This window comes from Mobula birostris, chromosome 25 (assembly GCF_030028105.1).
Source record: "Mobula birostris isolate sMobBir1 chromosome 25, sMobBir1.hap1, whole genome shotgun sequence".
NCBI classification, from domain to species: domain Eukaryota; kingdom Metazoa; phylum Chordata; class Chondrichthyes; order Myliobatiformes; family Myliobatidae; genus Mobula; species Mobula birostris.
Window position 1 is genome coordinate 19,593,447 of NC_092394.1, and position 12,141 is coordinate 19,605,587.

The 12,141-nt window shown below is 39.4% G+C and overlaps 1 protein-coding gene across 2 annotated transcripts in view; it reads left to right on the top strand.

The window, feature by feature from the left end:
- Positions 1–12,141, top strand: part of gosr1 (golgi SNAP receptor complex member 1) — a 126,650-nt gene that overhangs the window by 37,256 nt on the left and 77,253 nt on the right. For both annotated transcript variants that reach the window (XM_072243166.1, XM_072243167.1), the window contains exons 5-6: positions 6,743–6,834; positions 9,235–9,309. In XM_072243166.1, the coding sequence (XP_072099267.1) occupies positions 6,743–6,834; positions 9,235–9,309 (167 nt within the window). The remainder of the gene's footprint in view (positions 1–6,742; positions 6,835–9,234; positions 9,310–12,141) is intronic.

Below are 12,141 nucleotides of genomic sequence, written 5' to 3' on the forward strand. Positions count from 1 at the left end.
CCTTATCCTTTTGTTAAAAAACTTTAGGTTATCTCATTATTATAATTTAAATTTAACAGAATGATAGCTCCAAATAAAATGTCGTAGCTTTTGATGTCCTATTGGGAAAGCTAGTAAGATTTAATGAAGATATCCGCAATATAATTATAGAAAGGAATTTTTTTTATTCACTGGAGGATTGTCAGTCAGAAGGATTTACATCTTTGCAAAGTAAGTCGTAGAGTCATAGAGAGGTGCAGCACAAAACAGTCGTTTCAGCCCACCAAGTTCACATCCATCACCAGATACCCACGTACAACAATCCTATGTTCATTCCATTTTTATTCTCTCCAAACTTTTATCAGCTCTACAAGTTTCTGCCATTCACTTATACCCTAGAGGCAATTTACTGTTACCATTTAACCTACCTTTCTTCTTTGGTATGTGGGAGGACAATGGAGTGCTCAGAGGAAACCCATAGAGAGAATGTACAAATTTCATATGGATGGCACCTGTGGTCAAGATTGAAACCATGACTGCTGCAGTGAGGCAGCATCACTACTAGCTGTATCACTGTGCCACCTGTTAATGCATCAGAGAGCTTGCAGTCTCCAAATGGTTGCTGCACCCTTCCATGATTGAAACCTCTATGCCTGTATGATGCTATTTCAATGGGAATGCATTAGCCATACAATAGAAATGATGCAGAATCATTACTGGATACTTTGAACCAGTGGTCCCCAACCTCCGGGCTGCAAAGGATGCAGCAGTGCAGCAGTAACCAGAACGCACCCAGCACATCTTTAAGAAAAAAGCCAAAATAAACAAGCTAATTAATTAGGTGCCACCTGGCACGTAAATGTCGGCCCAGATCAGAGGCGATTACCGATTGCATCGCCTCTAATCTGGGCTGACATTTACGTGCTGGGTAGCACATAATTAATTAGCTTGTTTATTTCAGCTTTTTTCTTAAAGATGTGCTGGGTGCATTCCGGCTACCACTGCACCGCTGCATTCTTTGCGGCCCGGAGGTTGGGGACTACTGCCTTAAAGCTATGATTGTTCAAACTCTTATGTTCCTGATGGTCCAAAAGCTAGATGTCAAGAGCTATGGTCAGCCAAGGTGCGAGCAAATAGCAAATGGGCACTACCAAATGTACATCGTCTGGTCATGCCTCTGCTGAAAAATACCTGAAGTTGCACAGGGCAGTTTGTGATAATGCATGTAATCAGCACTACATATAAAACCATTTGCAAGAAATAAAGCAGGTATAATTGCGTGATCTTGACAGCAGACTATCATTATGGTGAATGAACAGATTCCTGCAGGGAAGATGGAAAATGAGTCTCCCGGAAGGCTGTAAACTAGTTTTATTCTCAATTCAGTGAGTCAGAAGCTGCTATTGGTGAAATAGTGAATGGTATAACGTGATGCGAATGATGAGGGGCAAACTGGGAACATTTCTGGTCGTCTTCTTGAGGATGTCTGTTGCCAGGTTCAGGATAACAAAAATTAACGCATGAAGTTTGCAGTCACCGTCAGTGGAAAATTTAATGACTTTGCTGTATGATCATAGGATTTGTTATGCACTTTCTGTATGTTGAAATAAACAATAAGTCAAACTTTTAATCAGTTTGATTTATGACAATTGTTAAATTTACTGAGTCATGCAGCACCTATGGAAGGGAATAAACAATGTGTTTCAGGCCGAGACCTTCCTAATGAAAGATCTCAGTCTGAAGCATTAGTTGTTCATTTCCCTCCATAGATGCTGCCTAACTTGATGAGTTTCTCCAGCATTTTGTGTATAATGCTCAAGATTTCCAGCATCTGCAGAATCTCTTGGGTATAAACTTTATTGAGTTTGAAAATAATGTTAAAAAGAAGAGCGTAATGTTCACAAGAAAGGTTCTGACAACCCTTCTGGCTGTTGATGGACCAGTTTTTTTCTACTTGCAACCAAAAGGGTAGCAGAAATGTTTGTGCATGAATTAGCTTTAATGGCCTTGGAATTCTGGGTTTACAAACTGGATTGGGAAACATTTTGATAGAAATATAGAAAACCTACAGCACAATACAGGCCTTTCGGCCCACAAAGCTGTGCGGAACATGTCCTTAGAAATTACCTAGGGTTACCCATAACCCTCTATTTTTCTGAGCTCCATGTACCTGTCCAGGAGTCTCTTAAAAGACCCGATCATATCCGCCTCCACCACCGTTGCCGGCAGCCCATTCCACGCACTCACCACTGTCTACGTAAAAAAAGTTACCCCTGACATCTCCTCTCTACCTCCTCACCAGCACCTTAAGCCTGTATCCTCTTGTGGCAACCATTTCAGCCCTGGGAAAAAGCCTCTGACTATCCACACGGTCATGCCTCTCATCATCTTATACACCTCTATCAGGTCACCTCTCATCCTCCGTCGCTCCAAGGAGAAAAGGCCGAGTTCACTCAACCCGTTTTCATAAGGCATGCTCCCCAATCCAGGCAACATCCTTGCAAATCTCCTCTGCACCTTTTCTATGGCTTCCTGTAGTGAGGCGACCAGAAATGAGCACAGTACTCCAAGTGGGGTCTGACCAGGGTCCTATATAGCTGCAACATTACCTCTTGGCTCCTGAATTCGATTCCACGATTAATGAAGGCCAATACACCATATGCCTTTTTAACCACAGAGTCAACCTGCACAGCTGCTTTGAGACTTGGACCACAAAATCCCTCTGATCCTCCACACTGCCAAGAGTCTTACCAATAATACTATATTCTGCCAACATATTTGACCTACCAAAATGAACCACCTCACACTTATTTGGGTTGAACTCCATCTGCCACTTCTCAGCCCAGTTTTGCATCCTATCAATGTCCCGCTGTAACCTCTGACAGCCCCCCACACTATCCACAACACCTCCAACCTTTGTGTCATCAGCAAACTTACTAACCCATCCCCCACTTCCTCATCCAGGTCATTTATAAAAATCATGAAGAGGAGGGGTCCCAGAACAGATCCCTGAGATACACCACTGGTGACTGACCTCCATGCGGAATATGACCTGTCTACAAACACTCTTTGCCTTCTGTGGGCAAGCCAGTTCTGGATCCAGAAAATAATTTCCCCTTGGATCCCATGCCTCCTTACTTTCTCAATAAGCCTTGCATGGGGTACCTTGTCAAGAGCCTTGATGAAATCCATATACACTACATCTACGGCTCTACCTTCACCAATGTGTTTAGTCACATCCTCAAAAATTCAGTCAGGCTTGTAAGGCCATGCTGACTATTCCTAATCATTTTATGCCTATCCAAATTTTCATAAATCCTGCCTCTCAGGAGCTTCTCCATCAGCTTACCAATCGCTGAAGTAAGACTCGCTGGTCTATAATTTCCTGGGCTATATCTATTCCATTTCTTGAATAATGGAACAACATCCACAACCCTCCAATCCTCCGGAACCTCTCCCACCCCACTGATGATACAAAGATCATCACCAGAAGCTCAGCAATCTCCTCCCTTGCCTCCCACATCCTGTCCAGTCCCGGTGACTTATCCAACTTGATGCTTTCCAAAAGCTCCAGCACATCCTCTTTCTTAATATCTACATGCTCAAGCTTTCCAGTCTGCTGTAAGTCATCCCTACAATCACCAAGGTCCTTTTCCGTAGTGAATACTGAAGCAAAGTACTCATTAAGTACCTCTGCTGTCTCCTCCGGTTCCATATACACTTTTCCACTGACACACTTCAACTATCTTCAAGTATCCTGCTTACCCATCAGACTTTTTTTAAAATCTTGAGTGTTTGAACATCGACAGTAGTGTGACAGTTCTACACTTTAAAATAAGAACAGCTAATTCATTGGTTCTGGGCAGATGCAAAACATTTTGCTTTTTTAGAATCAGGTTTAATATCACTGGCGTATGTCTTGAAATTTCCAATACATAATAATAAAAACTATAAATTAAAATAAGTATATATAAAAGAAAATTAAATAAGTAGTGCAAAAAGAGAAGAAATAAAATAGTGAGCTGGTGTTCGTGGGTTCATTGTCCATTCAGAAATCTGATGGCAGAGTGGGAGAAGCTGTTTCCTGAATGGATAAGTGTGTGTCTTACCATATGGCATGCAACCAATCAGAATGCTCTCCACAGCACATCTGTAGAAATATCCAAATAAGTGGAGTAGTTTTGCTGGAAGCCAATGAAAGACCAAATCAGTAGGGTTTTTCATTGACGAAACTAGAAGATGAAGGATAAAGCAGAGATTTGCAAAATTTGTACTCTACTTGAATTGGGAAAAAAATACTAATATTTTGCCGAGCAAGGCACTTACCGAGACAATGTGGCTTAAAATGCAAGTGACGTTAAGCACTCCTATGCTAGAGTAGTGGTAGTTTGGCATTTTCTTTCTAAACAACAATTGATGCTTGGTAATTTTTAATCTTAAATGTGAGATAGACTATTGTTAATCAACGATATTGAGGGAAACGAGTCAAAAGTATGTACATGAGAGTTGTGCTAAAGGTGAGACTTGATCTTAATGAGTCAAGTTATTCTAATGATGAAGTTAATCTTCTGTGTGCAGCTTCAAGAAATTAAATCATTTCTGTGCATTATAATTCAGAATGGTTTAGAAACATCTTGTGCTGAGTAGGAATAACTGATATAATCTTCTATTTGTAATGTATGCAAAATTCAAGAGATTTAAAAATATAGCATGCAACCAACTTTGTTTCTTGGTTTCTCATATTATTTGCAAATCTTCATGGACTATATTGTTTTAAATATTAGGCCTAGTTTCCGTCATTGTTTTACCTTGTTTAAGACAACAGTTTGGTTGATTAGGATCGTACTGCAGTATCAACATGTCTTTAATTTTATGCTGTAAGAAATCGGTCTTTTCTGTTGTACAATAAAGAATCGTATACTTCGGCCAAGAATAACGTTAATTATTCTTATGTGCTAGATTGTACAATTGGAGTAATCTGTGTATATTAATACAAGTAGATAATCGTATTTCTACTGGTAGTTCCAATCTGGTAGTTTTTAAATTCATTGTTAATTGTGATTAAGTTAATATTCTGTATGCATCTGTGAGAAATTAAATCTTATCTTTACACTATAATTCAGTGCACTTTTGAAACATATACTTTTGCTAAGTAGGTACAACAGGGATGACTGATATGTCTTTATTTTTAATGTATGCAAGGATTAAAGTGATTTAAAAATGCAGTGTGTCAAGAGCCAGTCTATCCCCAAATCTAGTAAAGATTGTAGGAAGGTTATTGAGATGGGACTTGCCCAGACAGTGAAACCAGACAAGGGACTAATTAGATAACATTCTGAGAATCAGTGTGTGAATGTGTTTGAAAGGGTAATTAATTCAAATTATTTCCCTGGAACAGTTTAAGAAAAAAACAAAATATATTTTAAGCATTGATTGTGACTCTTGTATTGAATCTAGAGTTTGGAAGGATCTTATTGAAACCTACTGCAGATTGAATGGCCTGGATAGCTCAGAAATTGAGAGTTTGTTTCCTTTAATAAGAGAGTCCAGGACCTGTGGACACAATCTCAGAATATAGGGGCATCCCTTTAAAATTGAGATGTGGAGGAATATTTTTCAGCCAGAGGGTCAAGAATCTCTGCATTTCATTGCCTCAGAGAGTTGTGGAGGGCAGGTCATATTTAAGGCAGAGATTGATATGTTCTTGATTGCTAGCTCAGAAGAGGTGTGTCTGGAAGTTTGTGTGCAGCCCAAAGAGTCACCTTGTGTCATCTTGGTAACCTACAAAAAGTAGTAGACAGAGTCATCACAAGTAAAGCCCTCCCCACTATTGAGCACATCCAAGGAAAGCAGCATCTATCATTAAAGACCCCCACCATCCAAGCCAAGCTCTCTTGTCACTGCTGCCATCGAGAAGGAAATACAGGAGCCTCAGGACCCACACCACCAGGTTCAGGAACAGTTATTACTCCTCAACCATCAGGCTCTTAAAACACAGAGATAGCTTCACTCACCCCAACAACCCCAGCACTGAAATGCTCTCACAGCCTATTGCATGGTTTCACTTTCAAGGACTCTTCATCTCATGTTCCCGATATTTATTGTTTATTTATTATTTTTTTTTAATTTCTTTTTATATTTGCTCAGTTTGTTGTCTTGCACATTGGTTGTTCATCTTGTGTGTGGTTTTTCATTGATTCTGTTGAGTTTCTTTGTAATTACCATGAACGCCTGCAAGGAAATGAATTGTAGGATTGTATATGGTGACGTGTGTATACTTTGATAATAAATTTACCTTGAACTTTGGTAAACGGGTTGAGGGTTACAGACAGAATAGCAATAATGGAGTTGAAAAAAGGCTAATTTAATGGCAGAGCAGACTTGACAAGCTGAATGACTTAATCCTGCTTCTGTATCTTATGTTCTTAGAGAATACATGTTCCCTCTGTAGGAAGTATATCACCTTATTCAGGGTACTAAACATATTAATTTGCTAATGCTCTGATCTTCACTGATTTTTCAACACATTTCAGATAATAAGTTAGTGCGTGCTGCCTTCCATATTTGCCCTCAAAACTATTGAGTGCAGTATTTGGATTTGAAGAAGGGCTATTGTGTAGGCAGTCCTTTGGGACTTTAACTTTGAGGGAATGAAAAATGATGTGAATCTTCCAATTCTTAATCTATGTTTTCTATCTTACAGAAGTTATGCCACAGGAAAAAAAAACTCCGATGATTTCATAGTGTTTATTTTTCTCTACAGGACTATACACATGAATTTAATAAAACCAAAGCAAACTTTATTGCAATTAGAGAGCGAGAGGACTTGTTGGGATCAGTTCGGAAAGACATCGAGTAAGCAGCAATTTTTGCTCAGTCTGGTCATTTTTAAAATAATTTGGGAGCTTTTATTATTTGTTACATATTCTGTTAAATCTTAGCTTAAAAAGAAGCTTGTTGGATCCAAACTAACATTGTGATAGTAAGCTATTTGAAATGTGTTTTGGTCAAAAAGGAATATATTTTGTTTCTACTAATACTGAACATGAGTATATGAGTAGGACATAAGTATATTGACTTGTATTACCAATAAAACAATTGTAAATTTTCATTTTATTTTGTATTTCAAGTTGAATTTAAAGTTAATTTATGCAGTTAATTTTAAAAATTATCATCTATGCTGATGCTAAACTACTTAAATATGCTTTAATTCACATAGAGTAAAAACTCTTGCAGGAGTAGATATTGTAACATCTCAACCCAAGCAAGGCTGCAGGACCGGATGGTGTCAGTACCAGGGCGCTCAAAGCCTGTGCCCCTCAGCTATGTGGAGTACTTCGCCATGTATTCAACCTGAGCCTGAGGCTCCGGAGGGTTCCTGTACTGTGGAAGACATCCTGCCTCGTCCCTGTGCCGAAGATGCCGCGTCCCAGCGGCCTCAATGACTACAGACCAGTGGCATTGACCTCCCACATCATGAAGACCCTGGAGAGACTTGTTCTGGAGCTGCTCCGGTCTATGGTCAGGCCACACCTAGATCCCCTCCAGTTTGCCTACCAGCCCCGACTAGGAGTTGAGGATGCCATCATCTACCTGCTGAACCGTGTCTACGCCCACCTGGACAAGCCAGCGAGCACTGTGAGGTTCATGTTTTTTGACTTCTCCAGTGCGTTCAACACCATCCGTCCTGCTCTGCTGGGGGAGAAGCTGACAGCGATGCAGGTGGATGCTTCTCTGGTGTCATGGATTCTTGATTACCTGACTGACAGACCACAGTACGTGTGCTTGCAACACTGTGTGTCCAACAGAGTGATCAGCAGCACTGGGGCTCCACAGGGGACTGTCTTGTCTCCCTTTCTCTTCACCATTTACACCTTGGACTTCAATTACTGCACAGAATCTTGTCATCTTCAGAAGTTTTCTGATGACTCTGCCATAGCTGGATGCATCAGTAAGGGAGATGAGGCTGAGTACAGGGCTACGGTAGGAAACTTTGTCACATGGTGTGAGCAGAATTATCTGCAGCTTAATGTGAAAAAGACTAAGGAGCAGGTGGTAGACCTGAGGAGAGCTAAGGTACCGGTGACCCCTGTTTCCATCCAGGGGGTCAGTGTGGACATGGTGGAGGATTACAAATACCTGGGGATATGAATTGACAATAAACTGGACTGGTCAAAGAACACTGAGGCTGTCTACAAGAAGGGTCAGAGCCGTCTCTATTTCCTGAGGAGACTGTGCTCCTTTAACATCTGCCGGATGATGCTGAGGATGTTCTACGAGTCTGTGGTGGCCAGTGCTATCATGTTTGCTGTTGTGTGCTGGGGCAGCAGGCTGAGGGTAGCAGACGCCAACAGAATCAACAAACTCATTCGTAAGGCCAGTGATGTTGTGGGGATGGAACTAGACTCTCTCACGGTGGTGTCTGAAAAGAGGATGCTGTCTAAGTTGCATGCCATCTTGGACAATGTCTCCCATCCACTACATAATGTACTGGGTGGGCACAGGAGTACATTCAGCCAGAGACTCTTTCCACCGAGATGCAACACAGAGCGTCATAGGAAGTCATTCCTGCCTGTGGCCATCAAACTTTACAACTCCTCCCTTGGAGGGTCAGACACCCTGAGCCAATAGGCTGGTTCTGGATTTATTTCATAATTTACTGGCATAATTTACATATTACTATTTAACTATTTATGGTTTTATTACTATTTATTATTTATGGTGCAACTGTAACGAAAACCAATTTCCCCCGGGATCAATAAAGTATGACTATGACTATCTTCGTGGCTTTAGTTTTGTGCTGGCAGATTAACTTTTTTTAGGGTGCAACGGTAATACAGTGGTTAGCATGACGCTATTACACCTGGGTCTTTGGAGATCAGAGTTCAATTCTTACCTCCTCTGCAAGAAATTTGTATGTCTTTCTGTGAGCGCGCGTTTCCTCCGGGTACTCCGGTTTCCTCCCACAGTCCAAAAGACATGCAGGTTAGTAGATTAATTGGTCATTGTAAGTTGTCCTATGATGAGGCTAGGGATAAACAGATGGGTTGTTGGACATTGTGGTTCAGTGAGCCAGGAGAACCTGTTCCATACTGTATCTCTAAAATAACTAACTAACTAGCTAACTAACCAGACTGTAAAGTAGAATTGACTTTGGTACATAAATATTTTCAAAGTGTGACGTGTCTGTGGTGCCAAAGTAATTTTTGTCATTTACATTGGCATTTTAATAAAGTGTTTCCATTTTAACTTCAGATCTTACAAAAGTGGATCAGGAGTTAATAACAGAAGGACAGAACTGTTCTTGAAAGAACATGAACATCTTCGAAAGTAAGTTTTATTTTCTTCTTTTTCACCAGCTGCAGTATGAGTGGGTTTTGGTATGTTTACTCAAAGTCATCAGATCAGGTTTAATATCACGAGCGTATATTGTAAGATCTGTTGTTGAAAGAAGTCAAGAAAGCAAAGCATTGAGGAAATACGGTGTGGAACAGTAATTACAAGGTAATTATTTCTTGTACTGTAAACTGCAAAAAGCTTGAGTGCTTTGTTACAAACTTAAGGCCAGCCACAGGTCAATTACAGCTGAGACTGATTTTGTTCCAAAAGCATTAGTATTATGGTGCTCTTTTACAAATGGAAATTTGTATGTAATTGTAATTGTGCAATTATCTTTGTGGAATTTAATGTGCATGAATCACTGTCATTTTCATTGGTTTTAGCAATGTGCATGGAGGGTCTATATTTTGTACATGTTATCATTTGGATATATCATTTATGACATTTGTATATTTTTATTCATGTTGGCAGCTAATGCTTAATATTGTTCTGCTTTTTGGAATGCTTTTGAGTGTTTTATAATGAAATTAAGTAGTATCTTGTATAATTAAGTGGTTAAGTTCAATCTCCAGTTGATTTCATTTAAAAGCTAGCATATGGGGCAGTGTTACAGTTTTCCATTTGAAATCACGACAGAACTGTGCAATGAACTTTTCCTTAATGAGCACTTAGAAGAAAAATTTATATGAGTCAAAAAACAGTACTTGGGGGAGGAAACCTTAACGTGTTTTTGTTTGAAACAAAATTATGCCTGTTTCTAGAACTTATCTACCTCAGTTATAACCTCAGTAAATATATTTAAGACCAGGCTGGATAGATTTTGGCATAGTAAGGGAATTAAGGGTTATGTGAAAAGGCAGGTAGGTGGAGATGAGTCCATGGCCAGATTGGGCTCAATGGACCAGATGGCCTGCTCCTGCTCCTATTTCTTATTTCCTGTTTTTTATTTTCTTCTTTTGGTCTCTGCTTAATATTTTGACATGTTAAATTAAAAGCTTTACAAATTGGTGATGTAAATTTATTTCCGATCCATGGTAAAATGTTAACCCAGTTACATATGCTTATGCAGTTTGTTTCATGTTCTGGTATTCAGTGAAAGCCTGGATGAAGATAAAACATCTTGAAACACAAGCATTATAGTCAGATGTTTAGTGTGTACAAGATTGCTGTGATGGTAGCCTCTGGATGAGAGCGAGGGAAAAATTTGTCCATTATCTAAATAGATGATGAATAAATATGGAAATAAGAGAATCAAGGGGGAGACATAAAAACTTGTATTCAGTCATTGAAGGTAAACAGGATGAGGTTAGAATTAGAAAGTTTGAACTGGAGATAATTTTCTTTGGCGTAGAAATGTGACCGTGCAGGTATTTGGCGTGGGAGGAATTGAACCCCATTGGAGTTGGAGTTCATGATGGCCTCAAGACCAGTCAATAATAATAGGAAAGGCTAGTCATTTGCAGGTGGAGAAACCGGTATCCTATCTCAGACTAACTTTCCAGAGTATTCATTATTACCAGATTCTGTAGTTTCTCTCCAGCAGGATCCGACTTAAAGTGTTCTATTCTAGTTTCACCTATTTCGTACAATAGAGATTCCTGTATAGATATCTGGTGACCTCCAGTTTGAAATGCTGTTGTATGTTCTCCATATCTTCTGTGTTTATTGAGTTGGTGATTTTATCTTCTTAAACTGCTCTTACTGTTGTTTCTTGTGAAAAAAATTTCATTACCCTTCTCTAATGATATATTTGTTCTTTTCCACATAATATTTGAAACTCGATTTAATTCCTGTCTTCCTTTTGGTCATTTATATGCTTTCCTTTATCAGTTTGCATTTTATGCTGACGGTAAGCAGTATTGCCACGCTGTCTTTGAGTTCTGATCTTACAGCTGTCTTCGTGGTGACTAAACACCTGGTCTAACTGAATCCTGGCCGTCAAAACCAATTTCAGTTAACTATTGGGATAATGAGTACTTACAATTAATGTTTTGATACTATTTTGTCACTCCCTGATACTTGTTCTCAGATTGAGCAAAATGTGCTTAATTGTGGTGTTTTCATTCATCCATTGACAAGGCTTTTTGGTCTGTCTCTGCAGCATTTCTCAGCTGTCAGTCGACTTTAGCTCCCGTCATTTAAAGTCATTTTTATGTTATTATTTCCATTTGTGAATATTCTTGGACTCATTGCTGGCATTCCTGAATCCACTCAGCATTAATACCACTTGCAAAAAATGTGATTATTCAGTGGGGTCATCCTTTACTTATTGGAGTACCAAGGAATAAGTTCCAAGAAGAACTAACAGGAAATTTACTGTCAAAATTTATTTCTAGGTAATGTTTTGACAGATACAAGGAGAAATTCTTTGCTCGGTGATGCAAATCTTTGGACTTTTGAATGCTCAGCTGTTGGGTATATTCAAGTCTGCCTGTGATCAACCAATTTTTGCACAGTAATCAAATTGCAGAATATGAGATCAAGCGACAAAGTTGTCTAGTCGTTCTCCAATTTAATGTCTGCAGATCTTTAGAAGTTACTTAGTTCCTGTAACTTTTTCTGATTGCATTGTGAACCTCTGACAATTCTGACTGGTTGAGGTGAGGTATTTTCCACAAATGCATGTCTATCTTTGGGGCTGCAGTCTGTCCTGAAACTCACTGGAAATCACATTTATTCATTGATTTCTTAGAGTTGGATATCTCCATGCCTGTATTAATGCAATGAGTGGTTTTGTGTTTTACATGTATCACATGTTTATTTGACTAAATTCTATTGATTTAAACTTGAGAAATAATGAGAAGTGTCCAGAATGAGACATTA